This window comes from Myodes glareolus, chromosome 19 (assembly GCF_982192425.1).
Source record: "Myodes glareolus chromosome 19, mMyoGla1.1, whole genome shotgun sequence".
Lineage (NCBI taxonomy): Eukaryota > Metazoa > Chordata > Mammalia > Rodentia > Cricetidae > Myodes > Myodes glareolus.
The window spans coordinates 195,629-210,503 of record NC_142044.1 but is presented as its reverse complement, the minus strand read 5'-3'; the positions used below and the strand labels follow the sequence as shown (position 1 = coordinate 210,503).

The window sequence follows — 14,875 nt, the reverse complement described above, 5'->3', positions numbered from 1 at the left end:
ATAACTAGACCATGTGTCAAAAATCAAAAGCAAGAGGCTAGGGATGTGGCCCAGTAGGTAACCATTTGTTAGGCAGGTGTGAGAACCTGAGTTCAAATGTATCAGGGTTCTAATGCTGAGATGGGAGGCAGAGAGAAGAACCTCCAGAAGTTCACAAGCCATATACCCTGACATATGTAATGCAAAAAACAAGAGACCAACACCCAACATTATCACTGACCTCCACACATGTCTTATGGCACACACGTGCCTGCACCCACCCACATTAACATGGGCACATACATGCATACCCATCATACACACAAAGATTTTTAAAAATCAAAAACAATCTGTTTCACTCCTAACAACATCAAAAAAACCATCTAAGCTCATTGCTGCTGGACAGTACTCACCCTTAAGACCCTTAAGACCATCTGGATGAAGAGGCCCAGGGTTAACTGTTCACAATGATAGAAGAGAAAGGGATGAAGAATATGGGCCTCAACAGTCGAGTGTTGCATTATTCAACCTCAAAGGCCTCTCTGAACTCAACATTATGTAAGAGAGTAAACGTTTTTCTTATTCTTTAAGCTATTCTGAGTAGGGTTTTCTAGTACTCAAGTTACTCAGACTCTGCAAAAAGAATCACAGAGCCCTGTCCATAAGAGTAGACCAAAACTACCACACTGGTGTCATATCTGAATTCACACATGCAAGATGAAACACATGGCCATGAACAAATATAGACTTACATACAAGCATTTGGAGCAGCCTTTAATAGGTCAAAGACAAATACCTACGAAGTTGCCAAAACAGAACCATTCTGGGTACGTCACCCACTTGAAAGCATGTCCCCAAATGTCTTTGAAGGAAAACATAAGTTTGGGACTCCCACTCTCACATTCATTTCTTACTTCATTTAGGAATATGTGACAAGGGTAGAGAGAACAGAGAATAACATAGCAACACTAGAGCAAGAGATGAGTAATGTAATATACACTCTAATTGAGAATTTACCCTTCTATGGTGTTTCCCGGGAAGGCCATCAGCCTGAAAGCCCTCTAAAGGGACCCCTTAAAGCTACTTCTAAAGCATTCTTCCACATGGAAAAATGAGTTTTACAACCTATGTAAAGTGTGAATAAGTGACCTTTGAAAAACAAATTATGTAAATATGTGCTATGCAAGCATGGCTTCAAGAGAATCCTACTGCCTGTCTTCCTGAAGCTATGGCTTGATATGGTTTGTACCCGGAAGCTCTGGAAATGCATGCTGAAATCTGACTGCTTACTTGGCTGACTGTTGCCATGGTGGTGCTAGGAGGAGGGAACTTCAAGAGGTATTTGGATGATTAACACAGCTCTTTAGTTAATTAGGTTAATGTTAATTCTCATGAATTTGACTAAATTCCTTGTCTCACAAGCCTGGGTTATTTATCTAAAATGTGGATTATGATAAAGACATCTATTTACAGCTCCTATTTTACCTCTTCATAGGGAGGCTCAGATCAGTCTTCTAGCTTTTTCCCATCACAGACCATCTCTGAGTAGCAGAACAACACATATGTAACTTTCACCTGTTTTCTGCAATAATCAAAGCATGCTATGCATATAGGTCAACTACACTATGGGAAAAGAAAAGCTGACGGCAAGGAAAAGAAAACAAAAGGGAAAGCATATTACACCATCAAGTGAAGGTCCCATATAGTGCACCTGATATGAGAGATGGCTGGAGCAAGGCTGAGCGCCAGAGGCCATTGTCATTTAATACAACAGATGACAATTAATATTCAAGGTGTCAACCCGCCAGAAACAAACTCTCTGATAGAGGAATCTCACTTAAGTAAGGCTATACGACTACAGACTGGGGAATAGCTCTTGCTTCTGACTGTAACTTCACATGCACTATTGCATTTTTTCCCTAGCGGCTCTGGGGAATCCCCCACTGTCTTTATCTAGTATGTGTATATCTTGTGAATACATCCTGATCTACTGGGCATTTCTATCTGTAGATTGTCAAGAATGTGACTCCTCTTTAGTTGTATTGTCTAATTAATATTAATAATGTTAGTTTATACAGAGTTTTGATGAATAAAAATGTATACAAAGAAATGCTACTCAAATCAGGTTTTATAAGTTCCCCCTAAGAGCTGTCTTGGATACAGTTTAGTCTGAAATTAAGAAAACAGCTATATTTCCCCAGCTGCCAAGAAAGCTGATATAAAACTTCAAAATAGCTTTAGATTAGACCAACTGCCTTGCTAATGGGTTTTAAGATAAACTATTCACAGAGAAATACAATCTTATTTACAAGGACATAGAGCCAGCTGTCTGGTTTGTTGAGCCAAGGTAAAAAGTGCAGAGCAAACTGTTGTGCCAGTCTCCTTGCTGGCGAGGTTTGACTGATGACCTAGGACAATGGTTAACTCTGTACAAATTCCTAACTTCAGTTTTGTGGTTTTTGTTTGGATATACCTCAAGGAAAGATTCCCTAACTGGCCAGGGCAACAAAAAATAAACTAACTTCATAGCCTTGAGAAAGAGCTACCAAGTTTCCCTTTTTATGGTCGAGGGTTACATGCAGGTCAGGAAAATATATTTTAAGATTTAAAACGCTTTTAATGTCACTGTGCCTTGGAGAGTGCCAAGTGAGCTCAGCCCTGCCCTCTGCCCTGCAGCTCCTGCTGCTAGGGGCCAAGCTCATCATTGCACTCTCCCTGACACATCTCTTTCCCCAACATTTCTACGATTGTTAGGCACAAAATATTAGTTTGAAATGTTTATACACTTAGAAGTATATGATATAGCACACGATTTTCTTATTTCTCTTAGACTCCTTAATAGTTTAGTTTTATAAAGCCACCTCTATAGATAAGATAACAAAAAGACATCTCTTCTTGCAGCTGCTCACCAATTAGGAAGTTGAGTCAGACAGGTTGTCTTGATTCATTGCATGTGAGTCCGTTGAGATGACTCTGTTTTTTATCATATGGTTGGATATGGAATGTGATCTCCAAATGTATCTCCTATAGTGCTTGAAAGATTGTGTGGCTATTAAAGCTGTGAAGAACAGAGAAACTTTGGAACATCACGGGAAAACATCACGAGAAGAAGTTAGAATGGGCTAGAAGGAAAACATCAGGTATGAGAGAACTAGAAGGGAAACATCAAGAGTAAAGATAGAGCTAAAATGAGACACAGAATAGAGAAAGCAGAGAATGTACCAGAGGAACACCTTGAAGAACGCAATAGGAGAGAATAAAGAAGGAACCTATCAAAATAGGTGTAACTATGTCATTTTCCTAAAAACCCCTCAGATAGAAAAAAAGTCTTAGCTTCATGACACTGTGAACTTTTCCTTTGAGCTCTGCCTACAGTCCTGAAGCTGGTTTTTCCTGGGCTGTAACAGCCGAAGAAAGAAGATGGATGCAGACCAAAGCCTGAAAGCCAGGTAAACAGGGGCAGGCAGAATGATGTCACTAGTAGTCACAGATTTCAGCTTTCTCATCTATAAACTGAGCAGGCTGAAGTAAATGAGCTCTAGACTGGAGTTCCTCTCTTCACCTGGACTAGAGTCTGCACTATTTGGCTAAGAATAAGGTAATAGATAGGAACCAATAGTACAGGTTTACTTTCCCAAATCAAAACAAAAGTACAGTCCCATGCTGAGAGAGAGCACGATTGGAGGGCTTCACTGGAGATTGAGGAAAACCCAGAAGTCACACCAAATAGATTTAACCCCTTGACCTCTGTGCCATTGGCATCTGTGAAAGAAACTGCAGTGCCCAGTTACTGAAGAAGCACTAGGAAAGATATACTTTCAGATCAGGGTGACTGAGACTCACCTCAAATTCTCAAAAAGCTCTGTACTCAAAATAAACAGAAAACAAATAAATATACCTTCAAGTCATGAAAAAGTGACCACTGGTGATGTGGGATTACCATTAATGAATAAAGAAACTGTTTTGAACCTATTGTGGGGCAAAACTTCGTTAGGTGGGGAAAACTAAACTGAATGCTGGGAGAAAGAGAGAGGAGTCAGAGAGAAGCCATAAAGCCACAGAAGACAGACTCTGGGAACTTTACCTGATAAGCCACAGCCACGTAGCAATATACAGATTAATAAAAATGGGTTAAATTAATATAAGAGTTAGCCAATAGGAAGCTAAAACTAAAGGGCCAAACACTGATTTAATTAATACAGTTTCTGTGTGATTATTTCAGATCTACGCTAACCTGGCAGCTGGGAACCAACAAGTGGCCCTTTTCCAACACACTAAAAAACTAAGCTGTATTTTTATAACCACCTTTGGATGAAAACATTAGTCTCAAAGTACAGGGGAGACATCACAGCTGGCTGCTTCAGCAACATTCCCATATGACACCACTGGAGGAAACAAAGGGCTGTATAATGACCAAGGGCTCCTTCTAAGCTTAAAATCTGAAGACCTTGAATGATGTTTATATGGAGGAAAAGGAAAGCTGGTAGAGCCAGAAAGATATTTGACAGTGGGAGTTGTTATTAGCAAATTTTACAGCAATGTCAATAATGTACATCTTTTCTTCCTATCTTAGTAATTGTGAATAATTAGAACCATCAATCATCAAGGAAAAGAAAATTTATTATATCTCTATAATTTTTGTAGATTTTTAAATACTGCAAGATTTCCACTAAAGGTAAATTTAATTTAAAAACTAAGGTTGGTACTTGAGAGATGGTTCAGCATATAATTATTAACTATAATTAAGTTATCCCCACAGTATGAGGACCAGAGTTCTAATTCCCAGCACCCATAACACTGCCTGGCAGGCACGATGGTCCACGTGCAATCCCATCAGTGGTAGAGTAAGGGCATCTGTGGAGGAACTGGTGAGCTCTGGGTTCAACTGAGAGACCTGCCTCAATACATAAGATGAAAAGTGATCCTGGAAAACACTTGGTGTTGACCTCTGGCCTCCACTCCACACACATATACTTGCGAATGCATACACACAAGCACACAAATGAAAATAAATACAGGTTAAAATGCTAGGAAAGTTAAACTCAGCTTCCAAATAACAGGGCCACTTAAAATTCCTTCTTGAAGAAACTCAGAGTTGTGGGTCTACTGTCTTGACTTCTATGCTACCAGCAAAAATTACTATATTTTTATAAACACAATGCAACACAGGAGAAGCAAAACAACAAAACAAAATTGAACTGCCACCAATTTGGAAAATCTGAAGGCCTTTGCCATAGATCATGTCCAACAGCATTCAGTAACATTCAGAATGAGATTCCTATGCCATACATAGCAATCTACTGAAGCATGGGAGCCTACATGATGAATACATCTTAAAGGATGTCATTTAATATTTGTGAAGATTCCTAGAACATAAGGAGGGCTGCAAAAGATCTGAGGTGTGAGAAAAATAAAATATACTGAACATTTAGAAATGGGTACAGAGAACAAGCACTGAATATTCTAGAAAGGAGATATAAAAGGGATTAAAAATATAGTAATTAAAAATAAGGAACACTTCAGAGGAAAGGTATGAATTAACTAGAAGCATGCAAGAAAGGTTTTTCTTCTTCCTTTCTTTAATCCTGACAGAGCAGGTTCATAATCATCAAATTTCTACTAGATACAAATATACAATCAGCAAAGACAATTGTGATAGCAGATAGCAAATTGTTTTAAGTAATAAATACTCATTGGAGCTAGTTCTGTCTTTAGCAAAAAAAAAAATAACAGTAACTTAGTACTGTACAGCTGTTAATAATAAAAACATCCAGGGAAAGAACAGCTGAGCAGGGCGTGACAGTATATGCCTGTAATCACTTGTGTGATCCCAGCACTCAGGAAGTCAAGGCAGGAAGATCAAGCAGTCAAGTATAGCCAATTCCAGACAGCCATGGAATATATACGTAGAGCTTGTTGTCCCCTCCCCCTACACCCCCAAAAAATTATTAACAAAAAACAAAAAGAACAGTTACAGAGAGCTTAGCATTTGTCATTGTTTGCATGTGGTTTGACTCCTAAGGGTTCATATGTCAGGAACTTGATCCCAGTGTTGGGAATATTAAAAGGTAGTAGAAACTGTCAGAGGCAGGATCTAGTGGGAGGTCACTGAGTGCTGTCCTTAAAATGAATAATGCAGTTCTCTCAGGACCCTGGTTTTCATCAATGGGTTATTATAAAATATCAAATTCAGTCTTCCCAGGTGAGGCTCCCCACCCCATCCACCTCCTGTGCATAATTCCTTCATGAGACAATGTACCATGATGAAAAGATAAGCCTCACCAAAAGTCAGTAACAAATAGAATGGACTTTCAGGTTCCAAACTGACTTTCAAAACCTTCATTCTTTATGAGGATTATTGCCCTATGTGTTTTGTTATAGCAATAAAAGAACAAGCCAAAACATGGGTTTAACATTATTAATTTAGTTAGCCCTCACATAGTAGAAAAACCAACACATTTAAGGACGGGAAGCAGGACACAGAGCTGAGAGGAGGAGTCTGTGCCCACCTACTACACAAAACCCATCTTGTAACCTTCATCTCAAAGAGTCAGAAGGATGTGATGCACAGGAGAACTACAACAGCTCAGGATATCACTCACCATTGGGGAACGCTAACACGCTGATGATGAGAAAAAAGAAAATCACTGAGAGGATGCCTCTCCAGATGTTGTCTTCTGGAACAGAGTCATCCCTGAAAATAGAAAACATTGAGAATTCATTCTCAGATCTAAACAGGAAACCAAAACGCAGGGTGTTTTCCACAATCTAACACCCAAAGACTGCAGATTTTCTTTTGCTGAGCAAAGTCACCACACACAATTTACTGCTCAGTATCACTTCCTAAAACCAACACTCTCATAATAAAGCTCAGCTCTTACAGGAAAGGCAGCCTGGAGCTGAAGGTACAGCTCAGTAGGTTAGCACACACAAAGCTCATCTCCAACACCAAAATTGTATAAAATAATAAATAAATAAAACGGATCATCTTAAACACTACCATAAACTCTACTCAAATATGCATTTGAGACCCACTGTTCTTAAACACAAAAACAAAACCCCAGCTTATCAAAACACAAGATTCATTTCTGAGAAATATCTTTTGATGATAAAACAACAAAAGATGCACTTGGTTGATACAGGAAGTGGTAAGAAAATTTTCAAAAAGTCAGAATGAAACAATAAATCACCAGGAAGGCAGCAATGTAACAAGATTATATCAGCCACTCTTGAAAATGGAAAGCTGGGGACCTATAAGATGCAGGAGAAAGCATGGAAACAGGTAACAAGAAAGCAATCAGGAAAAAGAAAATCAACAGGGAAAAAAAATTATAAGATATAAAATCAGAGAAGAAACAGAATGATAACTTTCCTCTCATGCTTGGCTTGTCTACTGCCCTACCACTCCAGTAAACTGGACTGGGCCTTCTGTTGGTCAATGTGTCTACCTCGCCTGAGCCTGTTTCTGAAATAGGGACTTATTCCCTTCTGTTCTTGGGGCCTGACACACATGCTACACACTGAACAGATATTGTGGACTGACAGTTTATAAGGAAGAGCTATTATGCAAATACTATGCTGGACACTTTATGTGGAAAGAGCACGACAGGCTGATAGACACTGACTGATAACACACGTGGGGCTCAAGAAAAGCAAATGCAAAGAGGGAAATAGAAACGTAAGTCAAGAAGGTGGTTTCCTGAATTATTGATAATTTCTGAGAAGCTTGGGAGAAGAAATTTCAGCATTGCAGTTTTTAAAACACAGAATGAGTAGGCAGAAAGTATAATATGAAACAGAATGGAAGGAAATATTTTAAGACAAGGAGTCAAATAGGAAGCATTTTGCAGTGGTGTTGTAGGTCTTTAATCCCAATACAGGAGAGGCAGAGGTAGAGGATCTCTTAGTTGATGCCATCCTGGTCTACAGAGTGAGTTCTAGGATAGCCAGGGCTACACAAAGAAACCCTAACTTGAAAAAAACAAAGAAGAAAGAAAGGAAGGGAAGGAGGAAGGGAGGGGAAAGATGAAAAGAAAAGAGAATAGAAGAGAAGAGGAGAAAAGAAGAGGCTGAATTTATATAGTAAGAAGTATTACTAGCCAGGCTCCCAGTACTCTGGAGGCAGAGGCAAGTGGATCTCTATGAGTTCGAGGCCAGCCTGGTCTACAAGAGCTAGTTCTAGTACAGGCTTGAAAGCTACAGAGAAACCCTGTCTCAAAAAAAAAAAAATACTGAAGGAAAAATAAGAAATAAAAAAAAATCTTAGAAGGACTAGCAAGATGGCCCAGTAGGTAAAGGCTCTTGGTGTGCCAACCTTTGATACCAAGAACCCATACAAAGATGGAAGGAGGGAACAAAATTGACCTGTAGTTTTCACATAAACACTGTGGCACACAAGCCCAGCTGTGAACAAGATTTTCATTAAGTTCCCCAAGGCACAGGTCCCATCTGATTCTGTTAAGGGTCCTTCAGTGCTCACAGCAGGTTTATAGCAAGCACCTGCAATATAGTGGGAGTGGGGGCACGAGTGGTGGCAAGAATGCTCCAGATGATATGACAGAGTGGGTGGGATTTGGATAACATGAAGAGGATCCCAGCCTAACATGAGGAGTCTACTGACAGACTTTCCCGCCCCCTGCAAAAGGTCACCTGCAGGGGCCTGCTGAGATCACATTAGATATTAACAGCCTAGTCAGGCTTCCAAACACCACTCGGTGAACATGGATCCAGTAATAAAGAAACCACCCAGGGAGAGAGGACAACCGGAGTAAGGAAAGGAGAAATCAGGAGAGCTTTGGGACTCAGATTCTGTGTCAGTTTCATTTCTGACATCTATGGGCAACTGGGTTATAGTCTTCAAGAGATTAGGCAACACCACTTATTCATGATCTTTAGACAGGGCTATTCTCTATGGAACCAGAAAGATGACAAGATCTACTCTTCACCATGACACAAAGGTCTCTAGGCTATGTGTCCCTACTCTCCTCTTGTTTCCTTTAATTTGAGTTCTTGAATTAGATAAATTATGTCACAACCAAGGATTATCTCTCCCAGTGAAAAATGTAATCCTAAATTACAAGGTAGACCTATGTCATCTTGATGTCATAGTTTTAACAATGCACTCATTCAATCTTAAAGGAATTTAGGAGTTTGGTCAAAAATTATTTGCTTAAAGATCCATTCACTAAAGAACTTCTTTCAAGTTTGCATAGGACATCCTTCATCCTTTCAATGATGGAAGATGTTGGGCCTTCCAAAGATGAACGATATTGGGCCTCAACAATTTGACAGGAAACACAACTATTGCAATGAGAAAAGCTATAATAAGAGAACTATATTCACAAGTCATCCTTTGTGCTTCTTAAAACATCAAGAAAGGTGCTTATGCTAAAATCAGGAACACGACAAGGCTGTCCACTCTCACCATTCCTCTTCAATATAGTGCTTGAAGTTCTAGCAATAGCAATAAGACAACATAAGGGGATCAAGGGAATTCGAATTGGAAAAGATGAAGTTAAACTTTCGTTATTTGCAGACGATATGATAGTGTACATCAGCGACCCCAAAAACTCTACCAAAGAACTCCTACAGTTGATAAACACCTTTAGTAATGTGGCAGGATACAAGATCAACTCCAAAAAATCGGTAGCCCTCCTATACGCAAAGGATAAAGAAGCAGAGAGGGAAATCAGAGAAACATCACCTTTCATGATAGCCACAAATAGCATAAAATATCTTGGGGTAACTCTAACCAAGGAAGTGAAAGACCTATTTGACAAGAACTTTAAGTCTTTGAAGAAAGAAATTGGAGGATACCAGAAAATGGAAAGACCTTCCCTGCTCTTGGATTGGGAGAATCAACATAGTAAAAATGGCAATTCTACCAAAAGCAATCTATAGATTCAATGCAATTCCCATCAAAATCCCATCAAACTTCTTCACAGACCTTGAGAGAACAATAATCAAGTTTTTATGGCAAAACAAAAAACCCAGGATAGCCAAAACAATCTTATACAATAAAGGAACCTCTGGAGGCATTACCATCCCTGACTTCAAACTCTATTACAGAGCAACAGTATTGAAAACAGCTTGGTATTGGCATAACAACAGAGAAGTCGACCTATGGAATCGAATAGAAGACCCGGGTATTAACCCACAAACTTATGAACACCTGATTTTTGACAAGGGAGCTAAAGGTATACAATGGAAGAAAGATAGCATCTTTAACAAATGGTGCTGGCATAACTGGATGTCAACCTGTAGAAGAATGAAAATAGATCCATATCTATCACCATGCACAAAACTCAGGTCCAAATGGATAAAAGACATCAACATTAATCCGACCACTTTGAACCTGATAGAAGAGAAAGTGGGAAGTAGTCTACAAGATATAGGCACAGGAGACCACTTCCTAAGCAGAACCCCAGGAGCGCAGACAATAAGAGAAACAATAAATAAATGGGACCTACTGAAACTGAGAAGCTTCTGTAAAGCAAAGGACACTGTCAGTAAGACAAAAAGGCTACCTTCTGACTGGGAAAAGATCTTCACAAACCCTTCAACAGATAAAGGTCTGATCTCCAAAATATACAAAGAACTCAAGAAACTAGACACTAAAACTCTAATTAACCCAATTAAAAAATGGGGTACTGAACTGAACAGAGAATTCACAACAGATGAACTTCGAATGGCTAAAAAGCACTTAAGGTCATGCTCAACCTCCTTAGCGATCAGGGAAATGCAAATCAAAACAACTTTGAGATATCATCTTACACCTGTCAGAATAGCCAAACTCAAAAACACCAATGATAGCCTATGCTGGAGAGGATGTGGAATGAGGGGAACACTCATCCATTGTTGGTGGGAATGCAAACTTGTGCAGCCACTGTGGAAATCAGTGTGGCGGTTTCTCAGGAAACTGGGAGTCAACCTCCCTCAGGACCCAGCAATTCCACTCTTGGGAATATACCCTAGAGATTCCCTAACATACTACAAAAGCATTTGTTCTACTATGTTCATAGCAGCACTATTTGTAATAGCCAGAACCTGGAAACAGCCTAGGTGCCCCTCAATAGAAGAATGGTTAAAAAAGGTGTGGAACATATACACATTAGAGTTTTACTCAGCGGTAAAAAACAATGACATCTTGAATTTTGCATGCAAATGGATGGAAATAGAAAACGCTTTACTGAGTGAGGTAAGCCAGACCCAAAAAGAGGAACATGGTATGTATTCACTCATAAGTGGATTCTAACCATAATTAAAGGTCTTTGAGCCTATTATTCGTGATCCTAGAGAAGCTAAATAAGAAGATGAACCTGATGAAGATCATTTAGCTATCCGCCAGGAGGTAGGAAATAGGCAATAGTCCCAGGTAACCTCGGGTGCATGGAGGGGTGGGAGGGTTGTCGGAAAGGGAGAGGGTTAGAGAGAAGGGAGTAGGGGAGGATTGGGGAAAGATCGGGGGACTGGGATGGGGGGGAGGGAGGAAGGATGGATATGAGATCAGGCAAGTATATACCTCAACTAAGGGAATCATTTTAGGGTTTACAAGAGACTTGATTATAAAGGGGATCCCCGGTCCAAGGAGAGATCCCCAGATGGTTCTCTGGACAGAGGAGAGGGTGCCTGAACCGGCCTTGGCCCACAACCATACTGATGAATATTTTGCATGTCACCATAGAACCCTCATCTGGCGATGGATGGAGATGGAGGTGGAGAACCACGTTGGAACACTGGACCTAGCTCCCTTGGTCCAAATGAGAGACAGAAGGAAAGAGAACGTGAGCAAAGAAGGCAAGGGCAGAGGAAACCTTCATCCGACGTTGGATGGCGATACAGATGGAGACCCATATTGGAACACCGAACTGAGCACTCCACGGTCCAAATGAGGAGCAGAAGGATGAAGAAAATAAAAAAAGTAATCAGGACTGCGAGGGACGCGAGCACCCACTGATACAAGGGGACTGATATAATGAGAGTTCACCAAGGCCTGTTGGACTGGGACTGAACGAGGACGTGATCCAACCAGATTCTCTGAATGTGGCTGGCCCGGAGCCTTTTTGAAAAGCCATTGACAATGACACTGGGACTTGCTTCCTCTGCATATACTGGATTTTGGCGCTCCAGTCTGTTTGGACTCTCACCTTCCCTGGACCTGGAGGGAGGGGGGAGGAACTTGAACTTCCCACAGGGCAGGAAACCCTGACTGCTCTAGGGGATGGAGAGGGAGGAGGAGAGGGAGTGGGGGGAGTGGGAGGGTGTTGGGAGGAGGGGCGGAAATGGAAACTTTTATAATTTAATAAAAAAAATAATAAAATAAAAGAAAAGAAAAGAAAGGTGCTTATGAAAAGAACCATCCAAATGAGCTGTGAAGGATACTGGGAGCTTGCGAGGGCAAGAGGAGTCAAGAGAAAGAGACAGCAGCAGTACCAGGGTGAGCCAAGGAGTTGCCTGAGTCTAAAGGGTATGCTGTGTGCAGACACTGAAAAGCAAAAGTGGAACAGACAACCTACTCCATAAGGTAGAGCCTCCACACCCAGCTTGCACTTTCTGCAGGTGGTAGGCATACAGCTACCCAACCAGCAGGGGGCAGACAGGATCACAATTTGGGTTTAACAGGTAATGAGCCTAAAGGATAGGCCTGAGGGTATGCCATTCCAAGGGGCTGGTGATTTGCTGAGTTAAAGCTTAAAATAGTCAAAGGAGAACAGTTAAGGCCCAAAAGATCTACTAAAGTTAAGTCAGGTGAACTCCAGCATAGCAAAAAGCTAGGCTGAATGGAATACGGATTGTTCAGCTGTTGAGAAGCACTGAACACAAGGCCAGAACCAGGGAAGCAGACCAAGCTGACTAGACCAGTCCTGGTTTTTTAACTAAAGGAAATTTAAAAACAACTTACTCCTGGACATAAATCTAGAGATACAATAATACTACCACAAGATAAACTGTGTTATGATTAAAACAATAAACAAGTATTTGAAAGTTTTGTTTGCTTAAGAGGAGCCCAAAAGGTAATAACGTCTTGATATATAATCTCTTTAGGGCAGGGCATCATCGAAACCAAATAAACATCTGCGTCACTAAGGGTCGGTCTATTCACTACAGATGACCTCAAAGAAACATAGCTTATCTCTTTAATAAGTCTATGGTCTTGTTAGAGGGAAATAAAAAGAAAAAGAAAAAAACAGAGATAAGTTTTTAAAAATATAAAAAGATGTTTACTTAATTTAATTTAAAAATGATTCAAACAACTGGGAAAGAGAAATGATGAGGATTAATGTTAACTGACCTTCAAATGCAACCTAACACAATGTGGCCTAACTACTCTCTACCTCTAGGGTTGGTCTGGCCTCAGCTGTGTACTTCTTGAGCTATTACTACAAACCATCAATTAGCACTGCTGGTGCCAGAGACATCAAGGTTTCTCTTACATAGATAAAAAAGATAAGATATAGAAAAGCAGGACCAAGACAACCGCGTTGGTAGAATTAGGAGGCATTTTCTATTGGGTCTTCATATGGTCTTGAGGGGAAAAGTCAGAAAGTCTGGGAGAAACTCCTAGAGAAGCATAGAGAGCCAGAAATAATGATCCAAGTTAAAATGAAAAAGGTGTAATTTCCAAAGCTGGTAAGGGAAATTAAGAAAAAACCATTACTTAAAAACAAATCAAATATCTGTTCACTCTTTTGCCCCTTGTCTATCCTCTATCTTTAGTTCCATATCCAGAGAAAACAAGAACAAATGAATTGATAATCACATAGGTATAGCCATTTGCAATGAGGCAACCTCATCTAGACAACTTCCTGTTGGCAAGTGCTAACAGGGCTGCCAATTTCCTGTATCCCTTCATATCATGGATAACAATGACAGAACCTTGTGTGATTGCAATCTGGGGCGGGGGGGGGTGTTTTGTTTTTGATACAGGATCTTACTATGTAGTCTTGGCTGCTGGAAAGTCACTATGTCAGATGATTGCATTTAAAGTAGTGGACCAGAGAACAGGGTTCCTCCATTTCTAAGACTTTTCTAGTGAAGTTTTGGAGTGGGGTAAATTTAAAAGCAACCATCCAAGAAAATGCCCTTAGTGATCATAAGAATCTATCAACAGGCACTATCTCTGAATGATTCTTCCATCTCCCAATATCAAACCCTGTACTTAACCTCCCATCAATAAGGACTTTTGAATGATACTCAACCCAAAAGAACTCTCTAAAAGAACTGCTGGACAAACCCAACCTTACCACAGACTTTTGTTTGAAGTATCAAATCCTTCACATTCCAAAATTCTTTCATGGTATCCATAGCACTTAATCTCACCAGGCACTATTCTTATATACGGTAATACAAAACCCCCGAAGTATTCAATACTTTTAGATAACTAGTCTTTGCAAAACAAACATTAAGCCATATTTTAATTGTTTGATTGAAAGAACTGCACTGAAAATTACCTAACTGAAAGTTTATACAAGGTACTACGGTCATTACAAAAGAGCATACATGAAAAATTTTCATTTTAGAAGCCGTTGCATTTGGGGCTGAAGATATGGCTCAGCAATTAAGAGCACTCACTGGTCTTCCAGAGAACCTGGGTTCGACTCAGCACCCACATGGAAGCCCACAACTGTCTGTAACTCCAGTTTCAGAGCATCCGACATTCTCACACAGACACATGCAGGAAAAATACCAAAGGAAGAATAATTTTTTTTAAAAAAACATACTTTCAATCTTCATGGAGTAAAATTGAGCTATCTTTATAATATCTCACTTATTGGATCATAAATTACTACAAAAAGACACTGATAACTACTAATTCTATTAATTATGCTTCTGAGTTTATGTTAAGGTAAAATGTGTGATTAATTAGTTCCTTTATGTGTGATTTCTTTATGAAACT

At 39.9% G+C, this 14,875-nt stretch overlaps 1 protein-coding gene across 2 annotated transcripts in view; it reads right to left on the bottom strand.

Moving 5' to 3' along the window:
* Positions 1 to 14,875, bottom strand: part of Ptdss1 (phosphatidylserine synthase 1) — a 57,475-nt gene that overhangs the window by 39,634 nt on the left and 2,966 nt on the right. For both annotated transcript variants that reach the window (XM_085679133.2, XM_048457420.3), the window contains exon 2: positions 6,582 to 6,673. In XM_085679133.2, coding sequence (XP_085535259.1) covers positions 6,582 to 6,673 — 92 coding nt within the window. The remainder of the gene's footprint in view (positions 1 to 6,581; positions 6,674 to 14,875) is intronic.